We start from the raw sequence: 24,722 nt of genomic DNA on the forward strand, positions 1-24,722 counted from the left end.
AAAACACACACAAGCAATGTTCACAACTATAAATTTAAACCTTTTGCACTAAAAAAAAAAACACGAAACAACAAACACAAAACCACAGGCATGAACTGTAAACCTGCATTAATTACCAACTAGTCTTAAAGTTAATTCTTAGTAGTAATTCAGTATTTTCCTCCTTGGCAATTTTAATGTTTTAGCACCAAATAATCTCCCACAGAGGTACTCGTAACAACTCTGGTTGCCAGTGTAAGGAGATGCTTCCGTAGCACTACTTCACACACACACCGTCCACTCTCACACCCGCACAGACAGGAGGCACGTGGAGATGGATGTCACACGCTGACTTTCAGGGCAATGGAAATAAGACAGAGGGCACACGTGTCACACGTCTTTAATGTAGTGCATTCGTAGAAAAAAGGCCAGCTTTCGCTCCCAGGCGTGCTCTCGTCCTTATATTTTAATATGATTTAGAAGATGCAGACGTTATTGCCTAAATATTATTCTATACATTTCCATCAGTGTTCAGGAAAACACTTTAAATCGCTACTTAATTTACACCATAATTACTGGGTTACAGCTTTAGCTCATTGGCAATTTTGGAAGCGATATTTTTGAAAGCTATGGACGTCCCTGATATCCGCTTAAACCGGACCCCGTTCAGAGACAGTCTTGGCAGCTTGCACACTTCCATCTCCCACTGCACAAGGCTCTCCGCGTGCCCGTCGCCGTGGACACAGAAGAGTAAGAAGCGCTCTCTCTGCTCGTAGTCACAGTTATTGGCGTCCAGCACTTTGCGGATTTCCCGCATCATGTCATTGGGATCCATGGAACTAGTGGTTTTCATGCTCCAGGTAAAGCGCAGGGAACGAGGTTTTGCTTCTTTATTTTCCTCCTTTTGCTCAGCAGATACGTTGCGACTGAAAGGCACAGTGGCAGGTTTATTCTTAATTGCACAGGAAAACCCACCTCTTCTCCTCTACCCAGCTCACGACCAACGTCTTCAATACAGCATAATAAATGACTTCTGCGTTTTTCCCGCATGGGCTCACGGTTGGTAGTCTGTTCCTTTGCCAAGAAGTACTCACCTATTTCTCCACAACCCCCTTCCAGTCCCAATCATAAGCCACAGATGTAAAAAATCTACCTGGCCGAAAAGTCTCCACCAGTCATCTGGTGAAAACTAAGGAAGTAATGTGTTAAACAGAACCCTTGGGAGGAGGCAAAGTGGAGGCTAGCTGAGCACGTCTCCAGAGCCCAGCCCGTGCTATCCAGGCTGGCTGCCAGCGGCAAGGTGCCGGCAGGGCCCTTCACAGGCCAGCTCAGGGAGGTGGCGGCAGCAGCCCAGCCACCAGGTCTGCTCGGCCTGGCTGTTTCTCCTACCACAATTTTTTTGCAGTACGCGGGCCTCTCACTGTTGTGGGCTCTCCCGTTGCGGAGCACAGGCTCCGGACGCACAGGCTCAGCGGCCACGGCTCATGGGCCCAGCCGCTCCGCGGCATGTGGGATCTTCCCGGACCGGGGCACGAACCCGTGGTCCCCTGCATTGGCAGGCAGACTCTCAACCACTGCGCCACCAGGGAAGCCCTCCTACCACAATTTTAAAAGATTCAATTCATCATAACCTCCACTGTAACTGTTACTCAGGATAACCAGTGACTCAACACAGTTGAAAATCGCTTTCCCGGCAAACAGCCCCAGATGCTAAGCACAGCTAGGTAACGGGGTGGGCCATTCTCTCAGTCCCCTACCACCACCTTAGCACTTTTCCTTCTGTTAATTTAAACTTCCAATTTCACAGTTAAAAAGAATTCTTAGATGACACTACCTTACTACTGAAATAGGAAAATGAAATGTTGAGGCTTACTTGCTGCCAAGCACTGAAATGACCAGTTTGAATGCAAACTGTACAGATTCACAAGGTGCAGGCTGTGGTCCCAGGCACGGCTCTCTCAGGAACTCCAACAGGCATCTACCATCTCACTGCTCTGCGGTATTTAATCATTACTGCCACAAACCGTTACTGACATTCTCAATTAGGAGGGTGAATACCTAACAGGCTTGTGCATTAAAAACTCACAGTGTATGTATGTTCAATACACTCAATCCTATGGCAAATTCATCAGAGCTGAGAGCAGGCCGTAGGTTTTACTGTGTATATAACTCTCCCTGTCAGCCACCCGCTAACAGAATATTCAGTTTGGTTCACACCTACAAAAAATGTTTGAAAGCTTCCTAAGCATCAAATGCTGTTAAATACTAAATAGGTTACAAAAAAAAGCAAAAGGTCTCTAACCTGGGGTCAGGGGAGGAAAGACTAAAACACAAGGAAACAGCCATAAGGGGCCGTCAGCTAGAGTCCCAGAGAGGTGGAGCCGCCTGAAGGGAGGAGCGCAAGAGAAGGGAGGAGTGGAGCGGAGGGCAAGGCCGGGGGTGGGGGGGTGGGGGGAGGCGGGGCGGGTAATGGCATCTGAGAAGACCTACAAGAGACCACGGGATTTCAACATGACAGAGGTGGGAGAAAGTCTGTGTCTAGAGCAGAGGAAATCTCTTAGGTGGAAGGCAAGGAGGTGTGGAAAGCACAGAATGAGTTGAGGGCAAAATCGAAGGTACCCACGGGCTGGAGCTGAGGGCGCAGTCTCACCCCACAAGACAGCTGCTGGCGTGTACTGAGCCCTTGATCCTCAGCACACCAGGAGGTGGGTTCTGTTAGTCCCTCCCAACCATGCCTGGGGAGACAAGCTCAGGGCAGCTAGACTTGCTCAAGGGCAGGCGGGGGGATGCTGCCTGACTCACCTCGAACTTCTGCCTCAACTGAGGGATTTGTGTGTGTGGGAAACTGGGGCTGCTGAGGCCACACAGGGCCTCATATGGACACGGTTGGCCAAGCGATGGGGCAGCTGCAGGTTTTCATTCAGGGTAGTCATGATCAGAGCTGTGTTTTAGAAAGACCAGGAAGAGAGGAAATGGGCTAACAAGGACCTGAAACAGCATGGTAGCGACTGTCATAAGAAAGGGCACAAGTGGAAGAAATCTAGAGTCCTGAGCCCAGCTGGTGACTCCCCCCGCCGCCAGACCCATGCAATGACAGGTACAGAAAATTTAAAAGCAAAACACTCAACTACATAATCATTCTTTTTTTTGGCCGCACTGCACGGCTTGTGGGATCTTAGTTCCCCGATCAGGGGTTGAACCTGGGACCTAGTGAAAGCACAGAGTCCTAACCACTTAACTCCCTACATAATCATTCTTAAAAAAAAAAAAAAAAAAAGGACATCTAATTTGAGATATGAAAATTCTCCTAGGGAATTTCCTAGAGGTCCAGTGGTTAGGACTCGGTGCTTTCACTGCCAGGGCCGGGGTACCACCCCTGGTCTGGGAACTAAGATCCCTCAAGCCATATGGCGCGGCCAAAAAAAAAAAAATTCTCCTAAATATTCTGCTTTCCTTCCTTGAGACTAGAACTATGCCAGGAGTTCTCACCAGGTCGACAATGCTCCAGACTCCCAGACCTCACCTCGGGTCAGGAGAGCTCAGGCAGGAGGAATGCGTTTTTTTTTTTTTTTTTTTTAATTACAAAAGGAAATTTATTTCAAAAGCATAAGGGAACATTTACATTTGAACAAGGGGATATACAGGTGTCTCGCAAAAGAAAACTAATCCATGGCATGAAGTTTTCGTTCAAATTTTTGAAACAGAAATAACCTAAGTTGTGCACTATTGCCTTAGGAAAGGGGAAAGGGAAGGGGAACAATGAGGTGGTAAAGGAAGGAACACAGTCAACTTAATATCAAACTTTAGAAAGTGAAGTCACTTCTGCTCAGCTTTGAGTTTACAAATATTAAAAAGAAAAAGAGGAAAAATTACACTTAATGTTCAAATTTATATAACTGTAGTCCCAAAACAGCATCTATATTTGAAATGGCTTTAGGCCACTGGCTGATCTGCTGCTGAGGTCCAGGCTACCTGGTCACAGTTTTCAAATGGCAATTCCACGTTCCTATGCCTAGGAATGCATATTTTAACACCCAAACACCAGTGAGAACCCAGGTGGGGCTGGGACCAGAGGCTTCCACCAGCAGGTGGCTGCAGCACTCCAGCGCCCTCATGTGGCTGCCAGGTGCCAACGGCAGCAGCAATGCTTCCTGACCACATACTGCTGGTGGCACTAAGCAATTCCACTTGGAGCAGGGACAGATGCAGAACGTTCAGAAAAGGGTGTTGCCTCTGCCACAGAAATGAGGTAAATACCTATAAAATATTTTAAGTAAAAATAGTTTCCCTCACCTTGAGCCCTCATATCTCCCGTTCCTCTCATATTCAGTTGGAAGCCTCAATGAATAGAATGCAGAAGCACAGAGAAGTGGGAAAGAGAAAAGATATCTTACACACCAGTACACAACCAACCCAAATACAAACACAGACAGTATAAAATGAACAAATCCAAAGCACTGTTGGGTCACCAGCTGAGCTTATTAAAACTCGTACTCTTGTAGGTGTGACTCTGCCAGAGGCCATCCCCATGTGTTCATGAAGGCCGTGCAGGAGGCTGGCTGCACACCTGCTTCACATACACAACAGGTATTCCTGCCCAGCTCTGGAATCTGCGCACACTCACGGCCTTCAACTGGAGGTGTTCTTTTTGATCACTCCCCAAAGTATAGTGCGTTTCCAATTAAATAATCATGGAGTGGAGTTTCCCACAGGAAGAAAGCACTCTTCCCACGGTTTCTGATCAAGAGCTCACGTGAACAAAGCCTCTCCGTGACCCACTGGTGGCCTCCACATGAAAACCCATAAGCTGGCCCGCTGGTGAGCTGAGAGGAGCAGGCCCGACGTGGCTGCCGTGGCAGCTTTTCCCTCAAGGGTGTGTGCATCCCGGGACAGTGAGCAACGCTCTGGGTCTCTCGAGTGTCATCATCAAAACACTATCTACCTAGGAAGAGTAACATTTACGAGTGCGTTAAGTAAAAATGAGACGTACTTTCTTCAGAGGCTGGTGGAAAGTGCCTTTTAGAAACAATACTATTCACTCTTCAACTCTTGGAAAATATTAAAACATTTCTGCTATACAGTTGCCCACGTCTTAATTTCTGAAAAACCCCAACAAATGAGGTTGTAGGTGTGAATTTCACATTTATTTCCAGTATCAGGATATTAGCTGATTTATCTGTCATTTTAAAGCCTTTTGCTGATGCAATCCTTCATGAAATAAAAGATGACAGCTAACACAGTCACCACTTACCGTCTGCATGCGTGAGGCTAATCGTGAACTGCACATTGTTACTGAACATCTCATTCTTCAAACAGAAGCATGCTAAGTGTTATTAGTATGAAGACAGAATTATTTGGATGCTAAATAATTCTACCAAAGGAAGAAAATGCACAGAGCATGCGTAGGCCTCTTGTTACATGGGTGCCACAGTCCCTTTAAAAATGCCTGACAGAGTTAATCTCTTTCTTTCCAGCTTCCTTTCAAAGAAGTATTTAGTTCTCAGCAGAAAGTTTAGTGTTTAAGGAAAAAAAACAGGGCTAGAAAGCCAAACCTGATGTTAATTGCAGGAGCCATTTCAGGGTGAGGATTGAAAAAAAAATGTGTATATATAAATCCTACCTTTTGATAAACCTGAATGACATGTTTCTAAAAGAAATTAAGCCAAAAAAAAAAATTAACAAAAACGAGTTGCACAAGTTAAATAGTCAATTACAGATAGAACAAAAAACAGCAAGTAAAACAGGGCTCCTCTCCTGTCCAATGAACAATGAAACAGCGACATTTGATGAAAAAGTAAAATTATCACAAATAATTGAGTATGTGATCTTTTAAACAGAAATATAAAAAGTCTGTACTTGTAAGGAAAAATCTAGCAGTAAATATTGACATTAACTATAATTTAATGTTTTAAGGTTCTTCAGATGGGTACACCTTAAGATAATAAAATTCAACATTTTGTGTTAAAGCCATTTGCAATGTACTAGAAATAAAGTAACATTCCTCAACTTTCTTCAGAATATCTTATGAACAAAAATATCACCTTATACAGAAACATTAAAAATTTCATTGTAAAAATATTTACCCATGAAGAGAATCATTACTTACTTCAGGAAGATGATTTAGACATTAACAGAATGTCTGTTACAGTGGTTTCGTATAAATCACTTTTTAAGAAAAAACATCATTGGAGGTTAGGTTTTTTTTTCCCTTCCAGTTATGATATAACTGACATACAGAACTGTAATAAGTTACTGGGAGTTTAAAATGAAGTCGACTTTTTAGAGCTTTAGATATCAAAATGAATGAAAATTAAATGACAAGACCACAGTGGGGGGTTCCTTTTTATGTTTTATGTAATAAATGGAATGAGCTGCATTTATAAGAAGTGACTCTGCTCATTAAAAAAAAATTTCAGGAGATGCTTGGGTTGTGCTGAACAGACTTTGACAAAGGAACTTTCAAACTATGGCTCAGGCTTGTATGATCGCGCCATCAGCATCCCTGGGTGCGTGTGAGCTGGGCCTGTCAAGCCCCTCCTCAGCCTCAGTTCTGAGGCAGCACAGGAGGCGCGCGCGTATCTGAGGACTGACTGGATCAACAACTCCCTTCGGTGTTGCTGTGCCTCATCTGGGATGACTACTGCATTGCCTCCGATACCTACCCATTTTAAAAGTATCTAACTACTGGAGGTAACGGCCAACCACTCCATAATCAGATCCAAAGCAGTATACAGCAGGATTACACACAGTAAGGAAAGTTCATGCACGTGAAAACTGTTTCAAAGGCCTTTAAAACATATTTTCATTTCCGAATTTTCTACCGGAGAAAAGTCAAGGGGCCTGCTCAGGTACCACAGGACTGATTTTCTTAACTCTTCCTCCCTTAAATCCCTTGAGGTATAAAGAGGAGGAAGCTGCAGGATTAAGGCTCTCACACTCCGCCCTGGGGCCATGTGGATGGCTCCCAGGAGCACAGAGGCACCTGCGCTTGTGCCCGGGCTGTCCTGCCTGCAGAGTATGGGTGACTCTGAGCGCCCTGAGCCCACAGCTCTCTAAAGCTCTCACAACATCCAGGGCACAGCCAGGAGCAGAGGGCGAGTTTTCTGATGCCAGTCCCACCACGTCACAGCAGGTCTCCTTGCGGCATCTACGTGCCAACACCTGAGGCCTTCCTGCACTAGAACTTTAACCCTCACAATTATTGTTAGGAGAGGGTAAGAAGCTGATGCTGTGGCAGCAAGGACTCTGACTGCTCTCAAGAATGAACTGACCACAACTGAAGGACAGCACCAAGGGGGGCTACAGGTCTCAGTCTGCAAACTAACAAACAGAAGACTTTCTGTAAAAATTCTGGGGTGGAAATTACAAAATCAGATGACCCCCTCTAGAATATTTTCAACAAGAAGCCTCAGCCTTCTAGAATATTTTTAACAAGAAGCCTCAGCCTTCAATTTCAATTCAAATACATGAAATAAATTTAATTAGAAAATATGGGAAAAGGACTCACGTCTGTAACAAGTGCTTTACCGTTTTCTGCCAGGGACACTACATAGTGGGTTCAAGGCTCTTCTGGAGCCACGGGTCTGACTCAGCACTCTTCTGCTGTAGGATCTTGAACACATGCCTTAATCTCTCTGAACCCTGCCTCCAGTTTCTTCTATGAAACTAGGAGGACAATGTCTATTCCACAGGGTAGATTACGAAGATTAAATGAGTGTGTGAGAGAGAATGCATGTGTGTGCATACACACATACTTTTTTATGTATATAAAATGAATATTCCTATATCTATAAAGCTACAGACATCTCTTTAGCTTAGCACATAGGAAGCATTCAGTATACTGTGGCTGATGTTATTTTTATCAATGATAGTATTAAGATGACCAAAAAAAAAACCAAAAAAAAAAAGAGCCCATTATTGACCAAAGTGTAAGGACACAAAGCTGACTGTCCTGTGACTGGAGCTTAGACAGACCTGACTGCCACACATCCCTTCTGTGCTCGGGGACCAGAGGGCAAAATATCAGTTGACATTAAGCAGCCTAGGCTCCAAGGAAGGAGCTAAGGGAGGCTGGGGACAGCACCTGGGATGACCCTGAAAGGAAGCAGTGCGTTATTTTGGGGGTCATCAGACTCTTCTTGGGTTGAACTCATTGTCTTTATTGCTGGCCACAAATGGGTGCCCCAAATCTGGCAAGGCCCTTCAGACCATTCTGCTCTTCTGCCCAGCCCGCGATGGGACGTCTCAGCAAAGGGTCTAAGAGAGTAATAGGGTGGACCAGAAACCCTGGACTCCTCTGACCTCTAGTCAATGCCAGTGGGTATCAGGAGTCCTCCCTAAGCTGGTATTTGACATCCTGACAATGAACAGATCATCTGGGGAAAGACAGTTTAACGTGACTTGTCTGAGTTTTAGATGACTGATTTAAAATAAAATTACTGGGGGAGACTGAAAAGTGCTATTTAGCTTACAGGTTAAATAAAGAAGACGGCACGGAACAGATCAGTAGGCTAATGGGCCACAGGGAGTCAGAGAAGAGAGGAGGAGGAGGAGGGCGTGTATCATTTTAGACTCTGGGAAGACCCCACTGTTGTTCTGTGAAGAAGACACAAGTGATGAATCAGAGGGTCTGTAACAGGCAAAACCTGCAGGACACCTCGGACAGACTAATCCACAGAGAGGCTTAAGTTCAAAGAATTTCCTCTGGGTGTCCTGGAACTGCAGGGGCTCTCAGGTTTCCTGGGTGTGGTCCTGGCTAAAGGTGCCTTTGCTTATAATGCAGACTGGTATCTTTTCTTTTTCCTCTTATAGCAGCCAATGTTTTTAGGCTTTGCAACCTCTAAACTAGATTCTGGAAATAAAAAGTACCTCAAGGGACCTTTAGAGATTTCCCAAGGCCCCAAATGACAGTCTATAGGACATACAAAAGATTTTATACAGGACCAGATACTAGCTTCTTCCTGAGAATAAGGCAAGGATTTTATCTCCAAAACTATTCAATACAGAATGTTACCTTGTTCTCATTATAACTCAGGCCAACAGAGAGAACAATTTCAAGACTGAAGCTCAAAGAAACTTGGTGCTCCTCAACGACACTGGAACGCAACAAGAGAAGAGGAAATGTCTCTCTCCTCCGTGTCTAGGGATGATCACACCATACACGTCTTCCTCGGTGGCTACTTATGGGGTGCCAGCCCCCGGACTACACTGGATCTGGGGTTTTGCTAAACTGAAGTGCACACGCCATGTAGAGAGATGTGAGATTAAAAGGAAAAGTAATTAAACAACAACAACCTCCCAAGTGCTAGAGAACTTTTAGTGTTGTGAAAAGACTCTGAGCTCTGTAATTTCTCTTCTGAAAGGTTTTAAAAGTATAGCGTTAGATATGCAAACCAGAAAAATGTCAGCTAAAGACAAAATGAAAAGCATCTGGGCAGTGGCTTCACACAACGAGGAAGATGACACTTCTCCTTTTGCCCTTGTGTTTGCTCCAACCAACCAGCACCACCTAGGCACTTACCTCCTTGTGAGTTTGGAAGTTAATTTACTAAAAAGATTAGTGGAGCCTCGGCTTCGAGTCTGCGACAATGGTGTGGCTTCATGGGACAGGCTGGGTGAAGCAGGCGGGCCGTTATACGTGGCAGTGCGCCGCTCCCGGGGCTGGCCGTGGAAAGTGCTACGACTGGCAGTGCCTCTTGGGAAGCGGGTTCGATCTGGGGTGGTGGCGCTGCTAATACTGTGTGTTGAAGCAACTGGAGCTCTCTGGTCAGGAATAGTGCTTTGAGATCAGAAAATGACAGATTCTTAGTCTCTGTTCACAAAACCCTGGCTTTGTAGCAAACATGGCACACAAACATTTACAATCACAATATACCTTTGATATAGAGTGGAGAAAACCAGTTATATAAATCCAGATCCAAGGGGTATTTTAGAGGACTTAGGAGCAAAAGGTAAGTTAAATGGCAAAGGGTACCAAAGGAATAGTACATAATCAAACAAAACCTCATGGAGTTTAAGGGAACAGTACACACATATTTTCAAGGACAAGATTAATGCAGGGAAATTCTAGAACAAAGAACAGCTAACTCAAGCTTTTTTTCCTTTGCTTCCCTCTCAAATTGCTTACATGCAGAGAACCTTGCCAATACAAAAGAAATAAAGGCTATGCAGGTGAAACTGAAGAATAGGCAACTAAAAAGTTTTGGAAGCACAAAAATGGCATAAGTGCTGTAAAATGCCACATGCTGAAAGCAACCTGGAAAGAAGGGGGAACTTCTTACACCCTTTATAGTGTGCAAAGGCATGAAGACACAAAGATGACCAGGGACACCATGAGACATGTGCTGAACTAAAACCACACACAGGAAGGACACTTTGTAGACAACTGGAACAAAATCTTGGACTATAAAATCCACAGCACAAAATTAAGAAGCAGTGGGTACACATTAGTTTCACAAGGAATGTGCATTTTTCTTACATAGCCTTGAAGTTATCTCCTTCACTGTCTATTGGAGGTAACATCATCTTGGGGCGCCCAGAGCCTGACATGGACATCGACTTGTGATGTCGCAGCCGACAGGTGGAAGATGTCTTACAAACAGAGGCAGGGCTAGCTGCGTAAGCGAACATTTCCATCAGGCTGGGAGGGGGTTTGGGTTCAGGCAGAGGCAGAAACAACAGTATGATGGACTAGTGACAAAAAGAGCAACTCTTGTTCAAAGCATATAACCTTCCTCCCCAAACCATCTCGTCTTTGTCAAGGAACAAAAATCTCTTAAACCTGTTTTGGGGATTCTGGAGCAATTGCTAATCTGTATCTGCTTTTTCTAAAACAGCAATTTAAAAAGTTTATCAGCTTTAAAGAAAATAACATCATACACGTTTGAATATTTATGTGAGAGGGACGATCTCTTCCGAGCTATGTATAAAATTAAGCCTACCCTAAAAGAGATGCCTCCATTCAAATCAAAGTGAATCTATAATATGAGCACACTATGCTCTTGACCTGTTCCCAAAGCACACTGTCATATTTTAAATGGACTAGTAAAATCACAGGTATAGTAGTAACTAGTTGTATTTATCAAAGTATCCTATGTTGTTTAAATATCCTATGTTGTTTGTATTTATCAAAGTATCCTATGTTGGGCTTCCCTAGTGGCGCTAGTGGTTAGGAATCCGCCTGCCAATGCAGAGGACACGGGTTCGAGCCCTGGTCCGGGAAGATCCCACATGCTGCAGAGCAACTAAGCCCGTGCGTCACAACTACTGAGCCTGTGCTCTAGAGCCTGCAAGCCACAACTACTGAGCCCCCGTGCCACAAACTACTGAAGCCCAAGCGCCCAGAGCCCGTGCTCTGCAACAAGAGAAAGCACCACAGTGAGAAGCCCGCGCACTGCAACAAAGAGTAGCCCCCACTCGCTGCAACTAGAGAAAGCCTGTGCTCATCAACGAAGACCCAATGCAGCCAAAAATAAAATAAATAAATTTATTTTTAAAAAGTATCCTGTTAAAACCTTCCTACTCAGAGGACTTTCACTTCTTTATAAACAACACTCAGAATTCCTAAGGGGTCAACAGAGCCCCACTTTTCAAGGTGGGAAAACTAGTAAGAGTGAATTAACTGTTTACAGACAGAAAAAGAGTAACAGAAGTGGCTACATGTCTGCAGTTTCACCTGGCACAGACAGCTATGGGACAAAACTACCTAAGGGAGTTTCCCCATCCTTAATTCCAGCTCAGTCATCATGTCCTTGGAATTTCAAAGGGGCAGTTTCTTTCCTTTAAAAGATAATCAGGGGGCTTCCCTGGTGGCACAGTGGTTGAGAGTCTGCCTGCCGATGCAGGGGACACGGGTTCGTGCCCCGGTCCGGGAAGATCCCCATGCCGCGGAGCAGCTGGGCCCGTGAGCCATGGCCACTGAGCCTGCGCGTCCGGAGCCTGTGCTCCGCAACGGGAGAGGCCACAACAGTGAGAGGCCCGCGTACAGCAAAAAAAAAAAAAAAAGATAATCAGGGATTTAGAATTCTGACCATACTCTTTCAGTGACTTTCTACAGAAATCCTTTCAAAGCCTGAAACCTAGAAACATCAGGTTCTTTCCCTCATGCCCCACATCCAGAGCAACTGGGACATCTTGTTGGTGTCAACTGCCTCACAGCACTTCAGCGAGCCCGGGCCTCCCCACCTCTACTCTGAGGGTCTTTGTGCGGCGCTTCCCCTCTCCCACAGGCCCAGTCCTAAGTCACCTGTCTTTACTGGTCTCCAATTCCACACTTTCCAATCTGTCCACCATACAGCTGTGAACTTTCTAAAGCACAAACCTGACCTTGTCACTCATCTGCTTTTAACCATGCAAAAGCACACTGCGTCTTCAGGATAAAGTCCAAACTCCTCACGCTGGCATCCAAGTAGCATCCTCAGGTGCCCACAGCTCGGCCCCTGCCACCTCTCCACCAGGCTTGACCTTCCACTGTTACCTCCCGGAACTAGACTTTCGGGCCCACCTGATGATGTGCAGTCGCTTGGTCGTGTATCAGGTCAAAGAACTTTTGCAGGAGCTATTCTCCGTGTCTGGAGAGCTGGCATCTTTCTATTTTCATCAAAATTCAACCCAGAGGTCATTCCCTCCGCGAAGTCTCCACCGGTGCCCTCTCCCATCAGGAGTGACTCATTCCGCTCTATGTATTCAGTGCAGGCACCCGCTACTGGACACCACACTGTACCGCAGTGACTCCTGTCTGCTCATGCGCCCTGGAAGCACGGCCTGCAATCTCATCGTGTCCCCGGGGTCTCCTAACTGAAAAGGTACATTAATGAAATGAGCCACTGGAATTCTAACAGTCCCAATATGAAGGAGACAGGTCTTTGTAATAAACTGCTCAAGAAGATCTGCTTGTCTCTGAGTTTCTGTTTGACAATCCTGCCCTCTCACTTGGGGGAGTGGCTTATAAAGATTAAACACAGATTCACTTGCGTGTTTTTCACAGTCTTTTCCTTTTGGCAAAAACACCTGAATTCTGTTTCGGTAGAAATAGGTTCTTGGTCTCTCGATGTCACTGACTCCACCCCAGATTTTCCCAGCTACCCTGGCCAGTGACAGATTAAGAGATGGGCACATGGCCAGAGCCAGACCAACAGGGCCCCAGAAGACAGCCCCAGGGCTTCTGCTTGAGCAGAGCTGAGTGTGGGAAGATGTCAAGGTGGATACTGCTGAGTCCACCAAGGAACTCCTGCAGAAGAAGCAGAACTATGAGATGAACCCTGAGTCTATCCCTGGACCTTTTTTAGCTATAGGAATTTTTAAATTTAAACTTGTTTGGACTGGGTTTCTGTCACCTGCAACAAAGAGAGTCCTAAGTGATTCAACTATCTGAAGAAATGCTTTGTTGTTTCTAATATGCACGTACAGACATACATACACATAGATACATATAATTTTACTTTAATAAGTTACAGATAAATACAACTGTCTTTTGTGCTCTATTACCTGTTCCGAGCAGGTCAAGAGTCGTCAAACACTTTATCCCCCTGCCCAGCTGCTGATGTTCTCTTGCCCAAATTAGGAGCTAAGATCAATAGATGCATTTAAAAAAAAGCAGGGGCAGAAGAGGAGGCAGGGGTTATTTGGCATCTTCCCTGGAGGATATAAATGGTCCCAAAGACTCTGGATAAGGAAATGGCTTTCCTTATCCAGAGCAGGGAGATGCTCAGTCTATTCCCCGTGAGGCCATTGCTCCCTGGCTGGACAGTGGAGGCACGATTGTGTGGACAGACACTTTACAACAAAAAACTGACCCTCCTTAGAGTCAAAGACCTTCTTAAAAAGGAAGTGGAAATTGATATATTCATTACAAATTATTAAATTTTTACATAATCTTAAAGGCAATTAAATGAATTATTTCTTTAGAAGTTTAATCATGTCACATCATGAGCTCCACAAAGCAAGCAACAAAACAGATGTGGTTTTCTGGACGTCTAAAGTAGGCCTAGCACCTCAATCTAGGGAACAGTAAACTCAATAAATGTTTGCCGAATGCCAAGTCTGTGCAAACTCACAAAAATTCTATTTACAACACACAACCCTAACATCACAATGGGCTGCATCAAGTTGGACAAAATTTCTCCCCCAGAAAAGTGGCACAAATGATGGCCATAGCTCACAGACCCCACAGGAACCTACATAAACAGAACAGTAACTGCGCTATGTATTTAGTAGTTCTGGGTACAAGGAAAAAATCATTTTTTAAACTTTAACTTACAGAAATAGTATGATTTCTTAAAATTCAAATTGTGTGAAGTTCCTGTTAATCTTCTGGTTTTATGTCTATGCCTGATAATCTTTCTAAAATTCTAATCCACTTACTGTTATTAAAGGAAAGGTATTTTCAATTTGTTTGATATGACATCTATCCCATGTCAGAACATTCTGGCTAAAATGAGAATTAATGTCCTTCTTTCAGAAGTTAACATAGATCCAGGCATCCTGTACCTCACTAGTATTGTAGTCAAGGAATAAGATATATATGGGAGAGGAAAAAGCAACAATCTGCCAAAGAAGTCATCTGCGCACAGAGAAGGCTCAGTGCATAATTTATGACTCAAGCATCTATTTTAAGGGTGAGAAAGTTGTCACATTTAATGCCTTCCTTAACTGGAAGTAAAAAATATGACCACCAGTTTGGCACTCAAACCTCCAATATTTTCCCACAATTTTTCAATTCATTTGTAAGACAGAAAAAGAAAATCCAGATATTATTAAAATCATGGGCCCCAGCTTGTGTGGCTGGGGGCTCTGTCTGAAGATAAAGACAACACTTTCAGAAGCAAAGCATTTAAAGAGCTGATGCTGACAGATGCCCTAAGGCCCAGGTTGGTATAAGGAGGAGGTAGCCCCACTGAGGAAGGCGTCTGCAGGTAGAACACAGACAGGTAATGACTCCAAAGCAATCAGAGTATTCCTAAAACTATTTCCAAAGAGTGAACTGAGTAACTGTGGGGAAGGAGAATTAGAGGAGTAGATGCACACACAGAAGCACAACTCAAGGCAGCAGACCTAGACCTTGGTCTTAACAGCCTTTAAATAAAAGTCTGACTCTGCACCTCAGAGAACTGTATATTCTGAAGTTCAAAAGGAATCTGATAGAATAATTCAACAATTCAGAAGAATCTGTAAAAAGAAGGGTCATGAAACAACATTTTTCTAGTTCCATAGACTAAAATCCATAACAGATTAGAAACTTTTGGGAATTCCCTGGCGGTCCAGAGGTTAGGACTCAGCACTTTCACTGTGGGGGACCCAGGTTCAATCCCTGGTCAGGGAACTAAGATCCCATGAGGCCAGAAAAAAAAAAAAAAAAAAAAAAGAAGAAAGAAACTTCTAAGTCTTCTGATATCTCCTATTCAGTCACTCCGAACTAGAAGAAATTTGATAGATTTAACAAAGTAACTGTAAGAAAAGAAAATTTACCAAAAAATAGACCACTATTAAAAAATAAATATATGAATCACTAATTTATAAGCTATCTAGCCCAGTTGCTCTACTCAAATTATTAACAGTTCTTAATCATACGAAAAAGACAATGTTAAAACAAGCACATACATAGGAATCAGAAGACAGAATACCAGGATGTAAATATTTCTAAAAATTCACTGAAAAATGAATGTAATCTCACATAGTAAGCTTTTACCTTCATGTCAATTCAAACATAAGTGGTCTGTGGAAGAGGGGAATGATAAAATAGTCTGGTTTTAAGGACAGAAGAGGATAGAAGAATTTTTGCTTAGGTTGTTATATAAGTTACTGATCAAACATTTCATTTGACTGATGAGATCTAAAGGAAACAGAAATCTTATAATGCAATTTCAAAAAGTAAATGTCAGAAAAAGAGGAAAAACAATTTTGATGCTACACATGAGAATGTGATATGACCAAGCAATGTTCAGAGAGGCCAGGGGACAATGGAAGACGATGTGAATTTATTTTATGGATTTCTACTCCAGAACTTTATCTGCTCACTTTGACCGTAGCTCACCATTTTGAATCTAGTTTTATACTACTTTTCCAAAAAGAAAGAAGGAAAATCATGCCCAATTGGGAAATTTGTTCTATATACAATATATTTAACTACTCTACCAATCCAACTCCCCCCACCCACTTTTCCCTCTGCCCAAACTTAGCTCTCCTCCATGGTTTCTGGATGTACTTAATCCCACTTCTCTGTTTCTTATTTTGAAACCCCAAGAAAATTGTTTGCATGATCTAATTCCTTACTGACACATTACTTTGTTAGTATTTTAAATCATGCTTATCCAATGTATGACTGCCTCTCTACCAGATTAAAATCATTCAGAAGACTGCACTCTCCATTTCTCTGGGATACTCCAGTGTGTCCTTTTCAGGTGAAGACTGTGTTACCACGCGTCCACCATGCCCCTCTGACACACTGCTGACCTCTGACTGAAGGCTCACCCACCCCACCAGGTGCTCCACATCTCCCTGAGGTGTGGCTCCCAGTCTCAGGTCCTCGTCCTTCTCCCTTCCAGCCTTGGTTCAAGTTATTCATATGCACAAAATAATCTCCATTTCCCTGTTCATAATTCTACAATTAAACCATAGCTTACCATCTAGTTCCTCTGGGAAAGCTCCCTGCTTTAACTCAACCCTTCCAATCATCACACACAGCTGGCCAGGAGGATAAGCTCTGGACAATGAGAGGAATTTGGAATTCTAGGATCTCACTAAAACTCTGCGTTCAAATTTAACTTACCATTAGTGAATACTTACCACTATTATTTGAATTTTGACTATAAAAACTGAGAAGCAAATATCATTCTTCCATTTCTCTTGGGAAAAACAAATTTTCTTGCAAACAGGTAAAATTTCATACCTGTTTTCTTTGCCATTCTGAATCACTGAATGTCTATCAGCTGTGGTTCTTTCACTGCAAACGTAAGTATTCCGCCGCGTCATTCCACCAGATGCTGTATTACTCTATTTAAAAAAAAGGGCATTTTGGTCTTAAGCTATTTAGTAAGTATAGTACAATAGGAAAAAAACCCCACCTAATTTAAATAAACGTGAATACTCTTTAAATAAACCTACACTAAAATATCAACAGTACTGGTCACTAGATCAGAGAAGAGGATGAAGGCAGCAACCTCCACCCTCCTTCCTACCCTCCAATGTTTCTGCAATAATGAAAAATGGCTATGGTAAAGTGACTTTGAAAAGCTGGCTGTAATAATCTACAGAGTAATAACTCATGGATTATTTAAAACAAAGCAGACAGAGAGATCCACTATTTTTAAAAGGTAATACTTTCAAAGTAAAAAATTAAAAAGCAAGGATTATAAATATAAGGTAAATATACAAATAAAACAAAAATTAAAAAAATAAAAAAATAAATATTAGGGTTAAAACTGTAAAACTATTAGAAAAAGACGGGTAAATCTACATGACCTTGGATTTGACGAGAGATTCAGATAAGACACACACACCAAAATGAGTAACAAAAAGAAAAAAATAAACTGGACTTTATCAAAATAAGAAACTTTTGTGCATCAAAGAACATTATCAAGGATGTGAAAAGAGAACCTACAGAATAGGAGAACACATTTGCAAATCCTATATTTGGTAAAGGTTTAATATCCAGAATATATAACGAACCCTTACAACTCAACCACAAGATGACAAACAACCCAATTTAAAAATGGGCAAAGGACTTGAATAGACATTTTTCCAAAGAAGGCATACAAATAGCCAATAAACACATGAAAAGATGCTGAACATCACTGGTCATTTAGGAAACGCAAATCAAAACCACAATGAGGTACCACTTCACACCCACCAGGATAGCTATAATTAAAAAAAACAGAAAGGGCTTCCCTGGTGGCGCAGTGGTTGAGAATCTGCCTGCTAATGCAGGGGACACGGGTTCGAGCCTTGGTCTGGGAAGATCCCACATGCCACGGAGCAACTAGGCCCGTGAGCCACAACTACTGAGCCTGCGCATCTGGAGCCTGTGCTCTGCAACAAAAGGCCACCATAGTGAGAGGCGCCTGCGCACCGCGATGAAGAGTGGCCCCCGCTTGCCACAACTAGAGAAAGCCCTCGCACAGAAACGAAGATGCAACACAGCAAAAATAAATTAATTAAATTAATAAAAACTCCTACCCCCAACATCTTCTTAAAAAAAAAAAAAAAACAGAAAATAACAAGTATCGGCAAGGATGTGGAGAAATAGAGACTCAAATACAGCAGGTGCGGTACACAAACTTGTACACAAATCCTTACAGCAACATTATTTATAATAACCAAAAGATAGGAACAATCTAAATGTCCATCATCAACGAGTAAGAAGGTAAACAAACTGTGGCATATAAAAAGGAATGAGTTCACCCAACAACTTGGAAGAACCATGAAAATATTACGGTGAGTAAAAGAAGGCAGACACAAGAGGCTTGTATAAGTCCATTTATATGAAATCTCCAGAATAGGCAAACCTATTGGGAGAGAAAGCAGATTACTGGTTGCTGGGGGCTGGGGAAGAGAGGATTGGAGAGAGTGATTACTTAATGAGCACAGGGTGCTCTGAAGTGTTTCAGAACTAGAGAGAGGTAGAGGCTGCACAACACTGTGAATGTACTACATGCCACTGAATAGTATGCTTCAAATGGCTAATTATATGTCATGTGAATTTCACATCAATTTGTAAAAAGCTAATACTTTCAAAATTAAAAAGCAAGGAACAAAAGTCACAAGTAAAAACTTTTATCAGATAACAATTTTAAAACAAAGATAAAAGCAGCCACCTTTAATACAGCATGAGCAGATCATGTATAGGGAAGCTGAAAACAAATGGGAGAAAATTATAATAACATACTTTCCTTTATAAATAATCATGTATGAGTGGCTAATAATGCTTGGGATATACTTTCAAAAGGTGGGTGTGCAGATGAATAGAGTGAAGGAATGGAAGTTATGAAGGCAGGGAACAAAGTCTTTTTCTTCTTCTGGTAACTGTCAACAAAAATTGGAGGCTGAATTTAAATTGCAGGGCTATGGAATGACGATCCAATTTTACTGCATTAGGAAGCCAAATAAAAAACCTTTCCACACAGCGTTTACTCTGATAAAGCACAATGTCAAAGGATGGAACACACAAAACCTTCTAGGTTCCTTTATAAGCCCCTCCCCAAGAACCGGCCAAAGGGAGCAGCACGGATTCCATGTGGGCTCCTCAGTTTGGGGTTTCTTTAGGGTAGAGGGAAGGCTTTATCACCGCTAACTTTTAGGGAAAAATGTGGTTACAGAATATGCTTAAAATTGTTCATTCTCTGCAAATTCTTTTTTAAATTACTTTTTGAGTCTTCCAATTATAAAATAAATAGGTCCTGGGGATGCAATGTGCAGCATGGTGACTCTAGTGAACAATATTGTAGTGCATATTTGGAAGTTGCCAAGAGGGTAAATCTAAGAAGTTCTCATCACAAGAAAAAAATTCTGTAACTGTGTATGGTGACGGATGTTAATTAGACTTAGAGATCATTTCACAATAAATACAAACATCAAATCATTAAAAAAATTACTTTTGGAGTGCTAAGAATAATAATCACTATGTTAGGTCAGAGAGAACACATTTCAATTCACCAAGAAGTTTCTGAAACTGAATAGATTCAATTTAACATATACTACCTACTCCTAGGGAGATTTTGTTCAGGGCAGGGATTAAGAGACGGACGGATTCAGTTTAGCAGTATAATTTTAGACAATTACCTAACTTTTCTTCAATTTCTTCACTTTTAACATTTAGCTAATACATGAAAAAGCACTCAGCATGGTCCCTGGCACATGGTAAGGACTCAGTCAACACTCTGTATCGATAGAGCCCTTTGAGATGAAGGGCAAACACCAAATCTCTGGCAGTCAGAGCTCACAGTGCCCTGTACAGACTCCATCAGGTTTCTGTTTGCCATCACCTGTCTGCACTGTCCCCATTTGGTTTTATTCATTTCCTCTGTTAAGATTATGACGTCTTTCCATATCTCAGCACCTGATACAGTCTGAAGTTTAGCAGATGTTTATGGAGTAACTAAAAACAGCCCTTGACATAAAGGATCTGATCACTCATCCAGTGGGATACGGCTCAACAAGAAATACGTGCAACAGAGCAAGTGATCCTTACAGGCTGAGACTGTGCCTGGTGGCCCAGTGGGTAGGGCTTTGTAGGCAGATGAACAAACAGGAGCAAAATGTCTTATCATTTCAATCCTACAACCCTAGCCTGCCCTACAGTCCGACAATACTTACACCGGGGACGGTGGAGCTCTTCTTGCGTTCAGGAATATCCGCCTTGTTGGGATTACTCGCACTCCCAAGCATGGGACTGGCTGGAGCAACTCCCTTTCCTCCAGCACTGCCGCCTGGTTTCCGGGAGGGAACTCCATCTTCTCTGAGGTCGCCGTCTGCAGTGCTGGTCTGACTCCTTTTCGGATACGCCACAACTGAAGGAATAGCCGGTCCAGCTAAAATACAGAGTTCACTTTTTAAAAGTCAGAATATAGTTTTATGTTTTATCCTGTGAAAATGAACACTTTATAAGATGACCCAAGATTTCTATTCATCTAAGAAAATATAAGACAGTAGAAATCTTCTAAGATGCTTCCCATTCATGTATAATGTTTTCCCTATGCAATGAATTCAATTTTATTTTATTTTTTAAAAATTACCTAACCACTTTTAAAAAAAATAAATTTATTTATTTATGGCTGCGTTGGCTCTTCGTTGCTGCACGTGGGCTTTCTCTAGTTGTGGTGAGCGGGGGCTGCTCTTCGTTGCGGTGTGTGGGCTTCTCATTGCAGTGGCTTATCTTGTTGTGGAGCACGGGTTCTAGGTGCACGGGTTTCAGGAGTTGTGGCTCACAAGCTCTAGAGCGCAGGCTCAGTACTTGTGCCGCACGGGCTTAGTTGCTCTGTGGCATGTGGGATCTTCCCAAACCCGCATCCCCTGCATTGGCAGACAGATTCTTAACTACTGTACCCCCAGGGAAGTCCTGAATTCAATTTTAAAATTTCACTTATTAGTCCCTAACATTCTACTTTTTTAAAGTTTGTTTTTTTTTAAACTAATAAGCTTATATAGTTGTCTTTCTGTTCACAGGGTGTTACTGGACAGATAAATAATCAAACTAACTTGATGCACACACATCATGCAGAATGAATTGGTTCACCTGGTGTCTATACATCTGAGTGAGTTTCATCCTGTTTGTGTAAGAGATGCTGTCACCTTTTAGAAAAGAACAGTACAGATTTACAGACTCTTTCTTTTGAAGTTTTACCTTGCATCTTTTTTAAAGCACTCATAACCTTCTAGGTAAACAGGAATTTGAGTAGACAAGGAGAGGCAGAGGCAGTATAAGCAAAAGAAAGCATGTTTCTCATGGAAGTGACAGGGAGGACATGGGTGGATGTTCCCGGTCAGACCCCCTCCCAGGAGGAGGATGACTAGGGACATCCCAGGTGGGCAATTAACTGATGTCCTGCAGTAAATCACCTAGAGACTCTGATGACACAGGAGATTCGGAGTTCAAAGAATTTTGGAAATGAACGAGATAACTAGTATATTCATTATATATGACGTCCAGTGGTAATCTTAAGGAACAGCACCAAATGCTCATCATTTATGGTAGAAAAGCCTTTATATTTTAGGTCTATTAAAAAATGGATGGCAGGGGGAAGAGGGCAGTGGAGGGAGGGACTGGGAGCTTGGGGTTAGTAGATGCAAACTACTACATATAGAATGGATAAACAACCAGGTCTCACTGTATAGTACAGGGAATTATATTCAATATCCTGAGATAAACCATAATGGAAAAGAATATGAAAAAGAATGTATATATGTGTATAACTGAGGCACTCTGCTGTATAGCAGAAATTAACACAACATTGTAAATCAACTATACTTCAACAGAAAAATAAATTATTAAAAAAAATGGATGGGATGGGGTACAGAAAAGCTACTTCTAGGACAAAAATCCAAATGGTAAATCTAGGGAATTCCCTGGTGGTCCAGTGGTTAGGACCCTGTGCTTTCACTGCTGAGAGCCCGGGTTCGATCCCTTGTTGGGGAGCTAAGATCCCACAAGCTGCATGGTGTGGTAAATAAATAAATAATGGTAACTCTATTTAGAACTGAATTAAAAGTAAACAAAGATTTGATTTATGGGAGAACAACAATCAAGTTCTCAGTTTGGCTATTTTAACATATAAAACAAAGAATCAGCCAAGTATAGGGTGATACTACCCTTAATACTTCTCTTTCCTCTCAATATCATGATACATCTAATGACATTCTGAATCTTTAGGGTTACTACCAATTTGTTTTGAAACATTTATTATTGCTATTTAGAAAATTAAAAGATTTTTTTTTTCATTTTAGGATTTGAGATTGTGCATGGAAACAGTTATTAATACAACCCACTGACCTCATTCATTCAGACTGCTCCTGTTTTACTTGCACTGTGTGTTATGTGCATGTGTATTCAGCTCTACACACTTTAATCACATGTGCAGATTCATGTGATCACCACCAGTCAAGACGAAGAACAGTTCTATCTCAAGGACCTTGTGGGCGACCCTATCACAGCCACAGCCACCTATCTTCCACCTCAAGTCCCTTCCCTAAATCCTGGCAACCGCTAATCTGTTCTCATCTCTGTAATTCCATCATTTCAAGAATGTTATGTGAATGGAGTCAATGTAACCTTTTGAGATTGTCTCCCCCCACTCAGCATAATTCCCTTGAGATCCATCCAAATTGTTGTATTTGTCAATAATTTGTTCCTTTTTACTGCTGAGTAGTGTTCTGTGGTGTGGATATATCATGCAAAAATGTGATTTTTCTTCTTCTTCTTCCTTTTTTAATTTTGAGCCACACCGCACAGCTTGCAGGATCTTAGTTCCCTGACCAGGGAGTGAACCCGGGCCACAACAGTGAAAGTGCCTAGAGTCCTAATTAACCACTGGACCGCAAGGGAATTCCCCAAAATATGATTTTTTTAAAAAATAATTTTTATTTAATTAATTTATTTATATATTTTGTATTTTATTTTTGGCTGCGTTGGGTCTCAGTTGTGGCTCGTGGGATCTTCGTTACAGCATGCTGGATCTTTTGTTGTGGCGTGCAGGTTCCAGAGCACATTGACACGCAGGCACACGCGCACTCTAGTTGAGGCACGTGGGCTCAGTAGTTGTAGCATGCAGGCTTAGTTGCCCTGCAGCATGTGGGATCTTAGTTCCCCGACTAGGGATCAAACCCGAGTACCCTGCACTGGAAGGCAGATTCTTTACTGCTGAACAACCAGGGAAGCCCCAGTTTCTTTTTTTAATATTTACATCTTTATTCCAATTGGAATCCAACCTTGTATAAGATGTGAGAAATGGATGCAAATTTATTTTTTTTTCTGATCACTACCAACCTCCCCAATACCACTGACTGGTTAATAGAACAGTGATTCTTCACTTTCTTTTCTTTTCTTTCTTTTTTTAAATAAAAGAACCCCTTGAAAATCTGATGAAGATCACCCTTCCTAGAAAAAAATGTACATACATACAGGGGAGTTCACACATGGGACTGAAATTAAGAAACACAAATAAAAATTAAGTTATGATTTTACAGAAGCAGGCAGATATAAATCATTGGCATCCAGAGGTAGGGAACAAGAGGAGAGATGAGATGGGGTGGGAGGGCAAGCTAAAAGTTGGTCTATCTACAGGCTTGTCTGCCTTCACTTGGTACCAAGTGGTTGTGCTTTACTAGATTTTATTATTTGGAACCTATCTCATTTTCAGCACTTAAATGAACAGTGCCAGAGGCATAATCAAATCTTTTTTTTTTTTTTTTTTTTTTGCTGATCACTATCTTCATCCCCAAAGAATGTGGAATTGGGTCAGTGATTTTCTATATACAGAATTTCTGGAAATATTCTTTTGTGAACTTCTTTTTAATATCAGAGGCTCCAAGAAAGAAGGATGATTATTATTATAAAAGCACTACTATACGAGGTAATGGGCGGGTTAGTGGACAGAGCCATAGGACCAGGGGCCAGGAATCCTGGGTCTGTCTCAGGCGTTCCCACTTCTATTTAACTTCAGAAGACCTGGTGAGCTCTCTTGCCCTATTTCCTTATTGCTAATATGGGGGTTTGGTGAGCTCTTCTTAGGTCTAAAATTTTCTGAGCTGGGGAAAGGGACATGAGAAAACTCCATCACCAGGTTTCTTCCAGGATTTAGGAACAATTCCCTTTAAACTGGTTGATTTAGAGCAACACGTAGGCACTTTGCTAATTGCTCTGCAGTACACGGAAAACCCCTCCTTGTAAGCAACTAATATGAACACAAGAGACAGAGACCCAGATCAACACTTGGTTTACAAATGCCACCTGCACAAATCCTGGCATCAGACAGGTTCTGAGCTCTCAGTTATACCCTAGAAAATAGCAGACAAATAGACAGTGTACTGACAGTGTCAGGACAATGTGCTGCTTTGGCCCACACCAAGTAGAGAGGCAGTGGCAGCAGGGAGAGAAATGGAAACCAGAGTGTCATCACTTTTGGTACAAGACCGAAGTTGCAGACACCTGGAACACTCTGTGCAATTCCAAGTGCCACATCTCAAGGTGAAAGAATGGAGGTGGACAAAGTCCAGAGAAGGGGAATGAACTGAACAAAGAGATGAACGGGTGTTCC

The 24,722-nt window shown here is 42.3% G+C and overlaps 1 protein-coding gene across 6 annotated transcripts in view; it reads right to left on the minus strand.

The window, feature by feature from the left end:
- Positions 1–24,722, minus strand: part of MARK3 (microtubule affinity regulating kinase 3) — a 108,197-nt gene continuing 83,475 nt past the window's right edge. For 2 of the 6 annotated variants that reach the window (XM_060095582.1, XM_060095580.1), the window contains exons 13-18: positions 20,287–20,501; positions 16,865–16,968; positions 9,500–9,757; positions 5,600–5,626; positions 4,273–4,317; positions 1–905 (exon numbers count right to left, since the gene is read on the minus strand). In XM_060095582.1, the coding sequence (XP_059951565.1) occupies positions 560–905; positions 4,273–4,317; positions 5,600–5,626; positions 9,500–9,757; positions 16,865–16,968; positions 20,287–20,501 (995 nt within the window). In that variant the 3' untranslated portion in view covers positions 1–559. The other 4 variants (XM_060095584.1, XM_060095583.1, XM_060095581.1 and 1 more) reach the window with 3 other exon arrangements.

Source organism: Mesoplodon densirostris, chromosome 4 (assembly GCF_025265405.1).
Source record: "Mesoplodon densirostris isolate mMesDen1 chromosome 4, mMesDen1 primary haplotype, whole genome shotgun sequence".
Lineage (NCBI taxonomy): Eukaryota > Metazoa > Chordata > Mammalia > Artiodactyla > Ziphiidae > Mesoplodon > Mesoplodon densirostris.